Source organism: Eubalaena glacialis, chromosome 7, assembly GCF_028564815.1.
Source record: "Eubalaena glacialis isolate mEubGla1 chromosome 7, mEubGla1.1.hap2.+ XY, whole genome shotgun sequence".
NCBI lineage: Eukaryota > Metazoa > Chordata > Mammalia > Artiodactyla > Balaenidae > Eubalaena > Eubalaena glacialis.
The window spans coordinates 32,799,079-32,815,108 of NC_083722.1; the positions used below are offsets into that span (position 1 = coordinate 32,799,079).

General features: G+C 52.3%; 2 protein-coding genes across 7 annotated transcripts; one reads left to right on the forward strand and one right to left on the reverse strand.

The window, feature by feature from the left end:
- Positions 1-300: 300 nt before the first annotated feature.
- KLC4 (kinesin light chain 4) lies at positions 301-12,257 on the reverse strand. Of its 6 annotated transcripts, none has more exons than XM_061196187.1 (18): positions 12,219-12,255; positions 11,738-11,843; positions 11,309-11,388; positions 10,332-10,613; positions 9,110-9,340; positions 7,401-7,482; positions 6,583-6,793; positions 6,045-6,132; positions 4,845-4,946; positions 4,426-4,599; positions 4,012-4,111; positions 3,759-3,811; positions 3,475-3,545; positions 3,187-3,295; positions 2,457-2,597; positions 2,040-2,155; positions 1,623-1,686; positions 301-774 (listed from the first exon to the last, which is right to left on the reverse strand). In XM_061196187.1, exons 4-18 carry the CDS (start codon positions 10,587-10,589, stop codon positions 724-726), a joined length of 1,851 nt encoding a protein of 616 aa, XP_061052170.1. In that variant the 5' UTR covers positions 10,590-10,613; positions 11,309-11,388; positions 11,738-11,843; positions 12,219-12,255; the 3' UTR covers positions 301-723. The 6 variants fall into 6 exon arrangements, with proteins under 6 accessions (XP_061052170.1, XP_061052168.1, XP_061052172.1 ...); XM_061196185.1 differs by having other exon boundaries at positions 11,738-11,885; positions 12,219-12,237; XM_061196189.1 differs by lacking the exon at positions 11,309-11,388 and having other exon boundaries at positions 12,219-12,249.
- Positions 12,258-12,438: 181 nt separating this feature from the next.
- On the forward strand, positions 12,439-16,027 carry MRPL2 (mitochondrial ribosomal protein L2). The gene is made up of 7 exons (XM_061195045.1): positions 12,439-12,643; positions 13,785-13,953; positions 14,513-14,654; positions 14,764-14,879; positions 14,956-15,066; positions 15,345-15,418; positions 15,779-16,027. Exons 1-7 carry the CDS (start codon positions 12,548-12,550, stop codon positions 15,989-15,991), a joined length of 921 nt encoding a protein of 306 aa, XP_061051028.1. The 5' UTR covers positions 12,439-12,547; the 3' UTR covers positions 15,992-16,027.
- The last annotated feature ends 3 nt before the right edge of the window (positions 16,028-16,030 follow it).

The window sequence follows — 16,030 nt, forward strand, 5'->3', positions numbered from 1 at the left end:
GAGGGCCTCACAGGCCAGAAGCAGTGGCGCCAGGACTCCAGGGTCCTGCCACATGGCCGCCACATGTCCCTGACAACCCAGTCCACAGCACCTTCTCCTTGGGTTGTGGGCCTCCCCCCATCCCCCAGACGCCTGCCTGCAGGCCCTGCTGGAGAGGATACGAACAGGGGAAGGAAGAGAGGAGAGATCCAAGAAGCAACATTCCTCCTATTGCCCCATCCATCACTGCCCCTCACCCTTCTGTGAGAGGCCCCAACACCACCCTTGCTTCCTACCCTCTTCAGTTAGGACTCAAGTGGCTGAATGGTTACCTGATTCTTTTATTTAGGAAAAGTGAAATACATGGACCTGAAGTGAGGCAGCAGAGGGAACAAGAGAGGCCAGGGCAAGGCAGGTTGGCTGGCCAGCCCCAAACCCTCTTGACAGAAAAGCCAGCAGCAGGCTGCATCTCTGAGGTGCATACCTGCTCCTTACCCACTTTGGGGGCTCTAGTAGTAGAGCTAGCTACTCTAGAGGACCGCAGGGCGGGGAGAGGATGTCCTGAGGGTCCTTCCTGAGGGGGATTCCTGAGGAGGGAGCTGAGACCCTAAGGGCAGCAGCAATCTTCTGGTTAACCGCTCCCCCTTCACTGTCCCACCTTGGGGCTGGAAGAGCCAGGAGCAATAGGGAATGCTGTGAGGGCTGTGTGGGGGACCCAGCAGACCTGGGGGGGTGGGTTGAATGTCAGCTGCTTGAGGAGAGGTCCATACTGCTGGCACTGAGGCCTCGGGAGACCTGAAATAGACAATAGCATGTCATCAGCCCAGGGACCTCAGCCTCCCAAAGACAGTCCCCTGGAGTCTTATCCATCTCACGGCTGCAGTCTCTCTCTGGACCTAGGATGGAGCCTGTAACCTCAACCCCAAGCTCTGGGCTTTGTTTAGTCTTTGCTATGATTTCCCGGAAGGCCACAATCTGGTGGAGAAAATACCTGGAAGAACCACATGAATATTGGCATACACTTTGAATGTGTTGATACAGGTGGTCGTTTCCCATTAAAATGTCATTGCTACTTCTTTAACAGAGACTCATTTCTTGTTATATAACTTGTATAGTCTTTATACGATCTCTACAATATCATGATGTAAAAGTGCTTTGGGGTAACCTTATAGAGACTAATTCTCATCAATACATCCTTTGCATAATTTCTCACTGACATCGCTAATGAAATAAAGCAGAAAAAAAAAAAAAAAAGGTCATTGCTGTTTTCTCAAATGGAGATGAGTTAAAGCTTTTTTTTTCTTTTTCCCTTCTCATCTACTGCTGAGTCCCCAAGGTGAGGAGTATGGTGGCTATAGGGGGAGAGCAATTAGTATCCCCAAATCATTCCTGAATTATTCATAATTCCAAAGTACCCATTTAGAGAACATTCATTCCTGTTCCCCTCCTGATTAATTTATTTGCTACTATCTCTGGCCCGAAACTGTCCCTTGGCGGTCACCACCCCCAACAAGCTGCTTGATTCCTGTCTGCCCACCTCCAATTCCCTGACAGAGCCTTCATCCCAGATGACTCTCCCCTCTCCCCACTGGGCTTATCCTTTCTTTCTCACCCACCAATACACTCATGAGCACTGCTCTCACCTGGAGGGGTGCTGCACTGGGTTGGTTCAGATAGTTCAAGGAGGCCGCCCGCTTCATGTTGCCGCTACAATGGAAAAGAAAGAATCGAGGCCTCTTCTCTTCCCATGGGTGGCCCTAACGCTTGGGACTCTTGGGCACCACCACACACACTCAGATCATTGCCTCCCCACCATCTGACCCCACCCCACACACACATACACGCACTCTCTTGTCTTCATCAGTTACCAGCATCTGCTCAGGTATTGTTGTCCCCGCGCTGGGGCACCCATTTTTCCCACACTCTCTCTCCACAGCCACCCCAGTGACCTCCTCCACGTTTCTCTCCAAGATTCTTCTCCTCCAGAGATGAGGGGCCAAGCGGAGTTGGAGGCCAGGGCTCACCTGCCTACTCTGCCATATCTCAGTCTCAGGGTATACCTGGAGGGCCGGGGCTCGGTCCCCTGGAGCTTCCTCACCAGGAGTTCGCTGCTTCTACGAAGCACATCTCGGATCTTGCCCAGAGAGCCGCTCCTCTGCAGGGCCCCGCTGCCATCCTGGCAGAGAGGGATGGGGAACAGAAGCTAAAGGGATCCCAGGCAGACTGGCCTCTGAGTCTACTCCTGCCATTTATTCTGCACACCTCCCCCTCCCCCCCAAAGCCCAGCGACTGAAAACAAGAGCCTGGTCAACAGCTGGCTTGCAGAGAGACCCCTGAGAGGGATGGGCTAACTGAACTGGGATGGCGACAACGTCCCCTCCGACACGCACATCCTACACGCATCCTACAGGCTCAGAGCCTCTCACCACCACCAGCAGGAGAGGCAGGAGAGATCAAAGGGCGACGATCAGACTTACCCCTGACCACTCCACAGCCACTGAGGCATCTTCACCTCCCTCGAATTTCACACTGCCCCCAAGGCCCTCCTGGGAGGTCCTTCCACTGTCACCCTCCCCAAGCAGCTCAGCCACCTTGGTCTGGCTGATAGGGTCAGTGCCCTGGAAGGAAAAGGAAGGAGCTGGGACTTCCCACTTCTGAACTCCTCAGGATGGGGCTTCCAAACTTTTTCTCACCATCAGCCGCAACAAAGAAAATATTTTTCTTTGAGACTTCCCAGTACACACATACTGGAAAGGAGACACTCACCTTTTCTATTTGCAATGCGTTCCTACATATAGATACACATCGATCTTTAGCCGAGGCCCACACTGAATTGATTTCAGGACCCACTGAGTCAAGACCCTCAATTTGAGAAACTCTGATTCCCCTCAACCACAACCCTCTCACCCACACTGCCCGTGCCCCACCTCAGAAGATTCTTCACGTTATCAAAAGGCAGGGCTTCCCATAATAGTCCCATTTAGTGAAGTGAACCTTGAACTTGGAGTCCTGACCACAAAGGGCAGGTAGGGGGTAAGAACACACTTAAAAAACAACCACAGTCACAAAAGAGTCTCACCTGCCTGTCCTGTCTTCCTCCTCAGCCTCTCCTCTTACCCTTCAGAGAGTCACAAGCAGCCTCAGTGGTCCTCCATCCTGTCCCCAGGGCCCTACCTTGCAGACCTCCTTCCCCTCCTGGTCTCTGACCTGTTTCCGGGAACGCAGGGCACATTCCTCCAGGGTCTCAGCTGCCTCCAGCTTTCCCTGGCGCCTGTACAGAGCTCCGAGGTTTCTCAGGGTTGTGTTTACTGTGGGGCTGTGACGGGGGAGACCAGGGAAGGAAAAGAAGACGGACTCAGAAAACAAGCAGGAGAGAGGGAGCAGAGCTAAGGCCGAGGGAAGGTCCAAGTGAAGAAGGGGAAGGTCCAGGAAGCTGGAAGCCGGGCTTGGATGGAGGGCATCGGAGGCCAAGCCGGCTGCTCACCCGCAGCTCACCTGCTCACTTTGCAGGCCTTGTACCAGCCTCCATACTCGGCATAGGGCGTGCTGCCCTCACGGTGCCGGCTCTGCAGGAGGACAGAGCGGGAGGTGAAGCCAGAGATGAGAGTACCGAGACGCTGGGGTACAAGCTGGCGCAGGGCTGGGATGCAGGCTGGGCTGGGGAAGGCACCATGCACCTGGGGCTGGTGCTTGGATGGGAAATGAGGAGCTGGGCTGGGGCAGGAGTAAGTCAGAGGCCCTGGTAGCCTCGGGCTCCCCAGGCTGGGCCCTCCACTCACTTTGCTCATTTCCTCCCGCTCCTCTGCATGCATCCAGATGGGCTTGTGGTCGTCTGGGGGTGATACATGGGATGGGGTGGCGAGGTTAGAGAACGGAGCTGGACAGTATCGGGGGAGCCAGGACCCAGAGGCCGACAGGGCTGGACTAAAGGGGTCTGGCTCCCCCTTGGGAACCACTGTGGTCAACCCCCCAACCTTTGGTCTGCATTTCCTTTCCTCCCTGCAGCTCCCTGCCCAGGCCCTCACCACTCACCATCCACAGACCCAAACTCCTGCACATGGGCACGGGTCAGGATCTCTTTGTAGAGTGTCTCAGCCTCAGCATACTTCCCTTGTTTCAGGTAACAGGAAGCCTGGGGGCAGGAAGGCAAAAACACAGGAGCAAGAGGTAGAGATAAGGTCTCGGCCAGGCCTGGGATTTCCACTTCTTGGTCTCTTTATGACTTTCCCCAGAGATCCACCTCACACCTCTTTGTCTAGCTGCAGGGTCCAGGGTGTTCCCACTGCACTCAACTCCCAAGAGGCTACGGAACTTCTGCCTTCCCACGGGAAGGAAGCAGACCCCTCAGCCCCAAAGGCAGCCCCAGAGCTGGGCACAAAGGCAATGAGGTCAGTGTACCAGACTATGATGCTTCCCCTTCCCTCCTCCCACCACCTTTGCCCTCACCAGGTTGTTCTTGGTCCGGGCTACATTAGGGTTGTCCGGCCCCAGCTGCCCCTCATAGATGGCCAGTGCCCGCCGGTAATAGCGCTCCACAGCCTCATACTTGCCCTGGTTTTGGCACAACAGGGCCAGGTTGTTCAGCTGCTTTGCCACATCTGGGTGGTTGGTGCCCAGGACCTGGAGGAGTACAAAGGACAGACAGATGGCTGTGATTATGCGTATGCTTGTGTGTGTGTGCGTGTCCGTGTGTGTGTGTGTGCACGTGCCCATGCAGGGAGCAGGGGGAAGGGAATGATAGAACAGGGAATAAGGCAGAGATGGGGGGTGAGACGAAAAGAAGTGAGGGGCAAGGGTAGATCAGAAGAGAGATAGTGGAGGAGGGGTCACCACAACAGGGAAGAACAGGCAGAGGGCACAGGCACCTTTTCTCGAATCTCCAGGGCCCTCTGGCACAGCGGCTCCGCCTCCTTGTATTTGCCCCTCTTGCCATAGAGCACAGCCAGATTGTTGAGTGTGGCAGCCACCTAGGAAGACAGGCCTGCCCCCATCAGAAACTGGTGCTGCAAAGGACCTTGAACAGCAGGGCGCCACGCTGCACAACGCCCAGACAAATGGACTCTACCACCCGAACCAGAGGTGGCGGAGGGGAAAGTACTGACCCCCGTGGCTCTGAGGTTCTCCATGGGGGTGGTATCACCCTCTAAATAGATTTTTGGACATTTCTGGAGGCAGGGTTTTTTTTGGTTGCCATAAATATTGGGAGCCTTTGGGGAGGCAAGGATGCTACAGATGTACTGCCTGTGTGGGACAGCTCAGGCAACTTTTGAATGTCCTGCCAGACTTTCAAACACTGAATATAAGCTTTGATACTTGGTGGGATATCAAGACAGGAGTTACGTTTTCTGAGTTACATCATCCCTGCCTATCATGCATCATAACACAGGGAATTCTTTTTCCACAGTCAGCTCATTTTCAAAAATATCTTATTTCTCATTGTCTCCACTTTGACACATCTAGCATTTGTCTTGGCATGCTATCCCTACTTAAGGTTATTTCTCTCTCTCTCTTATCACAGACAAATAAATCTGGTCCATTATCACTTACTCTAACACTGGATTTTAATCTTGCATGCGTCAATTCTTCTGCTCTGTCACTTTTCTAATACGTACTTTTATGTAGAATGACTTACTGATTTTACTTCTTCTAAATCTAAAGTTATTCAGTCATTATATATCAGACTACTATATTATGTCTTCTAGCATTGTTGTACTCAACACAACTGTTATTGTTTTGCATTTTCATTTTACTGTAATGTATTATACGTATTATTTTATTATAAATTACTTTCCTTGTTTCTCTTTTATATTAATAGGGTACCATTCAACTTTTGAGGAAATTATATGGGTAGGTTGGTTATATTATCTACGAGTTAAGTTTTAGGAAAATATTCATTATAAGGAGTCATTGGGTCTCAGAGAGTTGAGAACCACTGGGATCAGCAGACAGTGCCTGGGAGAAATGAGTCTTCATGCCTCCCTCCTGAGAACCCCCAGGGAGCGGGCTGAGGGAAGCAGATGAACAAGCTGAGAGAGCACAGGGGAAGGAGGGCAAGGAATACTGACAGCAGGGTGGTCCCGGCCCAAGGTGCTCTCCCGGATGCTGAGGGCATCATTCAGCAGGAGGGCAGCTTCCTTATACTTATTCTGGTCCCTGTAAGAGGACAAAAGCGGCAAGGGGTTAGCCCGAACTCTGGCCCTAAGCCATCTCCTTACTTCCTTCCCTTTGGGACAACTGAGGTACATTTAGGGATTGGGCCCCCCCTGTGAGGAGACAGGAAGCCTGGTGGGAGCAGTGAGAGGGGTTCACTGACACACGCTGAGAGTTGCCATGCCCAGAGAAAGCCATAAGGCATAAGATGCAAGAGACAGAAACAGAGAAGGAGACCCTCCCCAGAGGAGAGATGAGAGAAGCAAAAAACCTGAGGAATGAGTATTCTCTGAGGTCAGGGGCTCAGGTATGAAAGAATAAGAGTCTGGTATAGAAGAAAGCCCCCAGGTGGGAGGGAGAAGAGGTTCCCTGTGGAGAGGAGGAATGAGAGCCAAAGGCGGATCAAGGCGGGAACGTGGAGGCAGGTTCGTGCGAGGAGGAGGCCGTACTTACCGATACACCAGAGCTAGGATGTTGAGCATGGTGGCCACGTCGGGGTGGCCGCGGCCAGACGTGCGCTCCAGGTCCTCCAGTGCCTGCTTGCAGAGTGGCACAGCTACCTCATAGCGACCCTGGGCTGCATACTGGATCACCAAGTTGTGCAGTGTCCGCAACCTCGCCGGGATCTCATAGCCGCTGTGCTGGGCACCCGGGCCACGGGCCACTACACCATCGCAGAAAAAGACAGGAGACTTCCTCAGATGACGCTGCCTCTCCCTTTGCTGTCTGCCCTCCCCACCCCACTCTAAGACTTGTTCCGTGCCTGTGCCTACCCCCCACCAGGCTCCCTGCATAGACCTGCCTCAACTGCTACTCTTTTGCCCACTCCCTTGCCCCGTGCCCATCACAATCCCATTTGTTCACCCAGTCATTCATTCATTCAACAAACTACTCAATAAGCATGAGGCACGGGCTGTGCCAGGGATACAAAGATAAGAAAGACCTGGTCCTTTCCCTTGAGGAGCTCATGCTCTTCCCCTCTGGGGTCACTCTTCCACTCGACTGTGAGCTCCTTACTGGCGAGACCTGTGTCGTGCTCATCTTCGTCTCCCTGCTGCCCAGCACAGTGCCTGACACAGGCTAAGTGCTTAATACATGTTGATGAATAAGGGGGAAGCTGAGGAAATCAAAGTACTGGTCCCTGGCCCATCTCCAGAGGAAGTGGAAAACCTATTCCTGGATGGTGAGCATCCTGTGTTCAGGGTGGGCCACAGCTGCGACCAGCCTCCTGATGCCCCCCCTTCACCTTCCAACTCCAGAGGCAGACTCACAGCCATTGCTGGGGTCCTCTTCCTCCTCATTGGGGAAGAGGTCATCCAGGGAATCCTTGGAGGCATCACCTTCCTTCTCCTCCTGGAAGGGAAGAAGCAGCATGTCTGGGCCAAGATAGCCTCAGTAGCCTCTTCAAGCCCCCTCTAAACCATGAAATCATTGACAGGTGGGGCCTAGGACAAGTCCCTTGTTCATGTCCCTGCCCCTGGGAAGGCCAGCATCTGTCCCGCCAAGCGTAGGCCTCTCTTGTTCATAAAAAATGAGAGATGGGGACTTTCCTGGCGGTCCAGTGTTTAAGACGCCATGCTTCCACTGCAGGGGGCAAGGGTCCGATCCCTGGTCCGGGAACTAAGATCCCGCATGCCGCACGGCACGGCCAAAAAAACAAAAAATAACAACAACAAAACAAAAACAAGAGATGCTTCAGCCAAAATCTCATGACTTTCCCTTCCTTCACATCCAGAGGGCTTCCTTCCTTCCTTCCTAAGCACCCTCACCCTCCACCTCTCTCCCACTCAACTCTTGTAATTATAGTCCCATGTTGATCCCTGTGTGTTTACACTGATTACATGTCTGTCCTGTCTCTCCTGAGGGCAGGGGTATGTCCTATCTTATTGACACGTACCCAAAGTGTCTAGCTCCGCCTGACACCCTTCATCTGCCACCACTCCCTCTGAATGTAGTGTCCAATCCTCACTGAATAACCTACTTTCACACCAGGCAAAAAGGCTTCACCCCACCAGGCACTGCAGCCTTGTACAAACACTTTCAACTCTCCCGCCCAGATTCACCAGTGTGTCCCATACAAATCATCCCACTTTCCCTGGGTCAGACAACCTTTCCAGCCCTGGAGCCTTATCTATGAATCTATCTCCCACACACACACACACACACACACCCCGGTCTAGAAAGCTCCTCCCTCTCCCTCATAGACGACCAAAATCCATCCCAATTCCTAAACCAAATTAAAAAATAAATAAAATAAAAATGTAAAAATCCAACCTAAATCTTGCCCATCCCTGTTCCCCACCTCCTCTGTGAATCTTTCAGACCATTCCAGCCCCCAGGAACCTATCTCCTTGGGATCCCTCCCACACTGACTGAACCACTCCTCCAGCACTGGGCACTTGCTGTTTCTGTTGTCACATACGTGTTCTCACATGTAAGTCTTGTTCCTACAGCTACACGATAAGCTCAAGAAGGCAGAAACTCTCTTTTGTAGTTCCTTACATCTACCTGCCACACATCTTCTTGCATTGCCTAAGGCACAGAGATATATAAATGCCTGTTGAGTGAGGGTTAAATTCCACACATTTTGAGAGCAAATTTTAGGACTTGCTCAACGGGGCTGTGCTTTCCCTAATTGCAGAGCTTAGGATTCTGAATTGGAATTGTCCAAATGCTTATCTGTCCCCCGCAAAAAAACCTATTATTGTCAGAGCAGGAACTCTGCCTTGTTTACTTTGCATCCCCAGCAGAGTGCACTGCGCCTGACATATAGTAGTCATTTGATCAAATGTTGACTGAATGAGTGACCCTTGTTTCTCCCTTGCTGCCATCTGGAGTTGGTGTCAGGACCTGAATTCTGCCAGGTGGGGGCAAGCTGGGCAGGGCTGCTGGCCCTTGTGGATGATGGAGCAATTGCCCCCACGTTTGTGGTGACTCCCAGCTGTCCGCCCCCCAGCCAGCCTCGCCTGCACATGCTCACCGCGGTGTGCCCATCCTCGTCATACTGACGCAGCTGTCCCAGGAACTCTAGGTGCTTCTTTTCCTCCTCCAGCTGAGCCACGGCCTGTTCGCTGCGCTGCAGCCGCTGCTGGGTGCCTGCCAGCTCGTCCCGGAGCCACTGGTTCTCCTGGCACAGCCGCCGGACCTGAGCCCGCAGCTTCTGTTTCTCCGACTCCACTGTGCTCAGGTGGTTGGCCAAAGCCAGCATCACCTAGGTGGGCAATCCTGTGAGCGCTGGGCTCTGGATAGGAGTGTTGAGGGATAGGCGGGAGAGAAGCCGGCAAGACTGGCAGGGGCCAGGAGGAAGGGTTGGGTAGTGATGACTCTACCTTCAAAACATACCCTGAATCCAATTTCTCACCACCTCTAGAGCTACCGCCCTGGGCCAAGCCACCATCAAGTCCCACCTGGATTATGAGAATTGCCTCCTCAACTGGCCTCCCTGTTTCTGCCCTTGTTCCCCTAGAGTCTGGTCTCAACCCTGCAGCCAAATGATCCTTTTAAAATGTTAAACCACATCACTTCTCCACTCAAAACGTTCCAATAGCTTCCGTCTCACTCAAAGTAGAAGCCAAGTTCTACGATGGCCTACGGTTCCACAGGAACTGCCTCCACCACCTCTCCAACTTCATTTTCTATTTTGCTTGCCCTCATTAACTGTCCTGCAGCCACACTGGCCCCTCAGTGAACTCATCAGGAAGGCTCCAGGTCGGGGCCTTTGCACTTGCTGTCCACTCTGTTTAGGATGCTCTTCCCCCGTTTACTGTATGACTCATTCCCTCATCTTCAAATCTTTGCTCAAATGGCGCCTTTTCAATGAGGCTTTTATTGACCACCCTATCTCAAACTGTATCCTCTCCCCATATGCTCCAGTCCCCTTCCTTGCTTTATTTTTATCCTTTTATCCTTAACAGTTATCATTGTGGCATACTGAATCACTTATTTATTCGTGTATTGTCTGCCTCCCCCAGCTAGAATGTAAGCTCCAAGATGGCAAGGTTTATGGCTGTTCTTGTTCAGTGATGTGTCTCTAGTGTCCAGGAGAGTAGTGCCTAGCACATGGTAGAGGCTTAATATATATTTACTGGGTGAATGAATGCAAGCAATTAGGACAAGGGGATCCCGAGTGACCTCAAAGCCCTAATCAGACAACTGCTCCTCCATCTACCCTGGGCCACTTGGCACCACCTCCTCCCCCTCACCTGGGCCTCACTCAGCCCCAGCTCGATGTTTTCCATGGAACGGCGCAGCTGCCGGGCCTTCTCATGCACCAGCCCTTCTTCATGGCCTCCCTGCTGCAGACACTCGATGGTTTGGGAGAGGCTTTGCAGCACAGCCTGGTGTTCACTGTGGAGGGCCTCCAGCCCTTGGCTCACCAGACGAGTGCTCCCCAGAATCTCCTCCTGGCTGAGCCGGTGCCCTGCAGGCTCATCCCGCTGTCCCAATACCAGGCCCGACATCCTGGCTGGGGGACCTTGCCTGGGCTACAGAGAAACAACAGAGCTCAGGCGGGGTAAAGATTGGAAAGAGTGGCTGAGCGCCTTGGGCGGGAGGGATCCAAATGAAGGGACGAGAACCAGTAGGGGGGGACCCTGTAGTTTAATTGGAGAGAGAGAGTGACCAGTGGGGGGGTAGCCTGTGATGACACTAGACACAAAGCTAAGGTCGTGAGACAGAGAGAGGGAGGCAAATTGACTTGAACAAAAAACTGTAGAAAGAACAAAGGTGCTGAGAAGTAGCAGAGGGATTTAGAACTAAGGAACACAATAGAAAAGGAGCTGGAGAGAGAGCTTGGGTTAGCAAAAGGAATCAGGAAAGACAGCACTATAGGGAACACAGAGGGTGTCCGAGAGAGCTGCAAAGGGAATGGAGTTAAAGCAGACCAGAGGTATGCAGAAAATAGTGCAAAGTTTTCAAAACAGGGGAAGGAATAGGTTTCAAAGTTAAACCAAGAAAGAGAGGGACAGAAAAAGAGAGGAGCCTTCATCACAAGACCCAGATGAGAGGGGCCTAGAGGCTCAAAGTCTTCAGGTTGCGTCACCCACGGTGCTAACTAAGCCCAGCATCTCCAAACCTGGTCAGCTCTGCCTCTTTCCCCACTAGCCTGAAACCCCAGGTCTCGGGCTGTCTTCCTGCTTCCTCAAAAGGGCCTTGTTTCTCATCTTTGAAGTTTTCTTACCTGTATATAGCCCTTGGTTGTGGTGTTCAGGCAGGAGCTCAGAAGAAACTCTGTTCAAACAGCCAGGAACTCAGAAGGATCTGCCCTGCCCAAAGTCCAGAAGCCCAGAGTTCCCACCCCTTCTCTCACCACTTCACAGCCACCCAGAGGACCTGGCATGGAGCCCCACCCAGGACAAACGCCCTCCCTCCCCTGCCTACAGGTCTTCAAAGACGACCAATGTCCCTCCTCCTTCCCCAAGCCAACCTCCCACCCCAAGCCTGGGGAGCTATTTTCTCCCAAGAAGGGAGTGAGATTTGATCTGAGACCTGCGGCAAGGGGCGTGTCTGGGAAAGGGTGAGGAGGAAGACCTGGTCACTCCTAGCCCAGTCATTTCTATGGTTTTGTGTCTATCATGATCACATACTAACTGTCTCTGAGAGGAGTCACCTTAGGGTGCCTCCCAGACGCCCGATGATGCAGGGAAGAATGGCAAGTCTTCTGAGCGGCTGCAGGATCACAGGGAAACGCGGCGCTGGGAGCTGGTCTCCCGGGCCTGGGAATGCGGTGGAGAAGTGTCCCAGGCTGTCGACCTGCCCTGAGGCCCAGGGTGGGGATAGAGTGAGATGGGCAGGGGTGACGGGAGGTGGTGCGGGTGGACGGCCGAAGTCCGCGTCACGGACGAGAACCCGGGCCTGACAATCCCGAGGTCACTGAGTCAGTCTGTAGCGCAGGGGGCGGGGCAGGCCGTCTGTCCCTCTGTCTGGACGCCGAGGGGCGGGAAGAATCGCGGGGAGGGGTGGAGTTTTTAAGGCTGACTGGAGTTGTGTAAGTTCGGTCGGAGGGGCTCATTTGTTCGTTTGTCTGGGAATGCAGGAAAGAGGTAGCGGGACTTCAACTCTCAGCCCCAGAGGTACCCTCAAAGACTCACCCGCAGTCCGTCGGTCTGGCTGCCGCTCTTGCCGGTACTGCGCCTTTAAATCCATCATGGCTGCCGCTCGAGGCAATTGTTTTGACGGCTCCAAGGGGCGGGGCCTGTTGCACAGTCACGCGACCTAAGAGTCACCCGGGCATTGGCTCTACCACGAGCAGGGAGCATAAGAGGTGTGTGTCCAGCTTTGTCTCGGGTTCTCTGACCGCCTCTTTCTACGTCATGAAGGAGCGACGGAACGGGTACCTGTTAGCGTCATCCAGTAGCACCAGGCGGCCTGGCTAAAGGTAATGGTGGCGTGCTGAGCCCAGCCGAGCGTGGCCCAACTCATGGCCTTGCGGGCACTGACCCGCGCTCTTGGCTCTCTGAGCCTGACGCCCCGGATTGCCGCCGTCCCCGGCCCAAGCCTGCTCCTGGCCGCCCAGGTAATCCACCTTACCCGGGAATGTGGCTGTTTCCGTTCGGGCAGCCGGAGAGGGAGCTCCAGGAGAAGCGAGGTGGGGGATGCGAGTCTGGTTAGGAGTCACGCCGGCCTGTGACCTTGGATAAGTCACTCTCAGCCTCAGCTTTCTCCTCTGTAAGTGTTGCTATCTCACAGGGTCCCTGGATTCCTCAGACAAGATACTGGAGGTGAAAGTGCTTTACAGACAAATGTACAGGTTTCAATAATAACTAACATTTATTGTCTCTCATAAGCCAAGCATAAGTAATAGACGTTTTAAATAAATGAATTTCTTTCAATCACTTTATAAATTAGTTATTATATTCCCATTTTACATATGAGAAAACATAAGTAGTCGAAGGTCATACACCAACCATTGGAGCTAGGTAATCTGGCTTCAAAGCCTGGGCTCTTAACCATTATTATAACCATTAAGGATGAGTTACTACTGAGATTAGAGAATTCAGGGCAAGATACCAAGAATAGGAGCCTAACATGAAGATATCTCAAGGTTCCTAGTGGGCGACTGGTGAGTTACAGAAAAGAGAAGTTAAGTCTTACCTCCCCTGGACCTTTCAGACTTATGGTAGAGTTTGGCAGATGCATACTTAAAATTCAAAACCAAACCAGCCTACTCTGTGAAGTGCTGGGAATTCAGCAGGGAACAAGACATAAATGATCTCTCCCCTCCATTCATATCTGAAAAACTCTCAGAAACATGCAGCAAAATGGGCAAAAGGCACTAATGCCAATGGTGGTACATGGGTGTATGGAAGTTACCAGCCCTGGAGAAGGGAGTTGTTTAGGGAAGGAAAAGTTTCTTGGAGAAGGAGAGTTTTGAGCCAAATTTGGAAGAAGATGCACCAAGGGGAGAATATTCCATTGAAGAAATACTTCAGAGGTGAGAGGATCAGATGAGGAGAGGTAATCAACACACATACACCTAGATAAACATTCCGAGCTGGTATTTGTGCAAGCTGTGACGGGTGGAGTTTTTGGATAGCTGGTCTGGGACTTCCAGGAGGAAGGAGGCTACAAGCTGAACTTTGTGCCTTCTCCCTTGGTTCTCTGAAGCTTTTCCTTCAATTAGCTTTCAAGTGAAAGAGATTTCTGTTTATCTCTAGGTGACAAACAATGTCCTCCTTCCGCTGCCCTCTCCCTCGATGTTGCTTCCCTGCCGCCCAGTCCTTACCTCTGTGGCCCTTAGTGCTAAGTTTGTGTCCTGGAAGAGTCGTACCAAGTATACCGTTATGCCAGTGAAGATGAGGAAGTCCGGGGGCCGAAACCACACAGGTGGGAGCAAGGACAAGAAGATTTCAGCAGTAAAGGGCAAAAACATGGTAGGATCCTAGGCCTGTATTTTGATACAGGCAGAGGAATGTAATTAAAAAGCATTTATTGGACTCCTTCTGCATGTAGTATGTGTGTAAGAGTGAGAGAGTAGAATACAAAGCAACAAACAAGTGGTCTGTGCTCCTAAAGATAATCTAGGTAGTTGAAGAAAACTGGACATACTCAGGAAGTTATATGACATTCCTCTTCACACCCTTCAAAAATTGACAATAGTTGAAATTGAACACGAGTTACATGGCTCTCAGTAAACTTACTGAATTCAGTAATTTGTAGAGATTTTATCTGGATGTTTTATACAATTTCAATATCATAATTATGTTTTTACCAAGCTCCATGTAGGTGTTCACCCTCACCCCATTGTGCTGTGCAAATTTTTATCATTTTCTGCTTGTGTCATAATGTTGGGGAGCGCTGCTCTCTGCCTAGGATGGGTCTGTTCCCAATGCTGGGAACTGACTCGTCTGACCAGGGTCATGTCCCTGCACTGTCCTGACCACAGGCCGAATCCAAGTGCACGGTATTGGTGGGGGCCACAAGCAACGTTATCGAATGATTGATTTTCTGAGGTTCCGGCCCGAGCAGGAATCCAAGCCAGGACCCTTTGAGGAGAAGGTCATCACTGTCCGCTATGATCCCTGTAGGCAAGTTTGGGATGTGAGGTGGTGGTATGGCTGAATGACTGCTCTGTGGCTTTTCAGGAGATGTGAGGCTGCCTAGATGGTCTGCTTACCTGTGCCTCACTCTGAACAGGTCAGCAGACATAGCTCTGGTTGCTGGGGGCAACCGGAAACGCTGGATCATTGCCACAGAAAACATGCAAGCTGGAGATACAATCCTGAACTCTGACCACATAGGCCGAATGGCAGGTGAGAGATGGCCGCCAGATGTGTGTGGGCTGGGAGGCTGCAAGGGTTCTGGTGCTGATGAAATTCTGTCTTTTAGTTGCTGCTCGGGAAGGGGATGCACACCCTCTTGGGGCCTTGCCAGTGGGGACCCTCATCAACAATGTGGAGAGTGAGCCAGGCCGGGGGGCCCAGTATATCCGAGCCGCAGGTATGAAGAAAGGAGCTGCTTGGGATCTTACAGTTTGGAAGGCCAAGGGGTACCTGAGGTTGCAACTCTCTGAACCCATGGGCCCACATCTGGTCCACTGGCAGAGGAAAGGAAGGAAAAACAAGGCTGAAGAGGTGCTTGTGTTTTGACCTAAAACTTTACATGCATCCCACTTCAGTGTTTCTCCTCCTCAAAGTGTGTGGGGTGTGGCCCCTTGGAAATCTGCCCCCCACCTCCTGCTCTGTGGAGGGTCGCAAAGCTGTTTCTCCCTTTCCCAGGGACCTGTGGTGTGCTGCTACGGAAGGTGAATGGGACAGCCATCATCCAGCTGCCCTCTAAGAGGCAGATGCAGGTGTGTGTGTGGGGTGCAGGTTCGAGGGATCAGCGAGGGAGGAATTTTTGGAATGTACCTAACCTGTGCAGGATAGCTCCCAGGTGTTTTATGTTGAGAACTGCCTCGAGCTGGGTCTGTCCTTTTCTGCCATGTGACTAGGCGTGCCTTGTCAGGCTGGCACCATGATGGAGTAGGGAACAGTACCTTTTGTTTTCAACTACTGTAGGACCTGCACTCAGGTTCAATTATGTTGTGCTTTCCCCCTCTCCTCTCCCTTCTCTCCTTGAGTGTAAGAAGTCTCCCTAGAGTCCATGCCCTCAACAGTGTCAGGCTTTTTCCCCCCATGGTGCATTCGTCTCCATCTGCTTTCTCCGTCAGGTGCTGGAAACGTGCATAGCAACAGTGGGCCGAGTATCCAACGTTGATCATAACCAACGGGTCATCGGCAAGGCCGGGCGGAACCGCTGGCTGGGCAAGAGGCCCAACAGTGGGCGATGGCACCGCAAGGGGGGCTGGGCTGGCCGAAAGATCCGGCCACTGCCCCCCATGAAGAGTTATGTGAAGCTGCCCTCAGCTGCTGCCCAAAGCTGATATCCCTGGACTCTAATAAAATGGCCCCCATTTTTATCT

Bases quoted from the DNA above. Each gene is read 5' to 3' on its own strand.
- MRPL2 (XM_061195045.1), top strand. From the start codon at position 12,548: ATGGCCTTGCGGGCACTGACCCGCGCTCTTGGCTCTCTGAGCCTGACG. The intron at 13,954-14,512 runs GTGGGAGCAAGG...TCCTGACCACAG, and splicing joins CGGGGGCCGAAACCACACAG to GCCGAATCCAAGTGCACGGT. The intron at 15,419-15,778 runs GTGTGTGTGTGG...TTTCTCCGTCAG, and splicing joins CCTCTAAGAGGCAGATGCAG to GTGCTGGAAACGTGCATAGC.
- KLC4 (XM_061196186.1), bottom strand. From the start codon at position 10,589: ATGTCGGGCCTGGTATTGGGACAGCGGGATGAGCCTGCAGGGCACCGG. The intron at 4,947-6,044 runs GTCAGTATTCCT...CTGTCTTCCTAG, and splicing joins TGGGCCGGGACCACCCTGCT to GTGGCTGCCACACTCAACAA. The intron at 2,598-3,186 runs GTCAGAGACCAG...TTTTCCTTCCAG, and splicing joins CCCTGCGTTCCCGGAAACAG to GGCACTGACCCTATCAGCCA.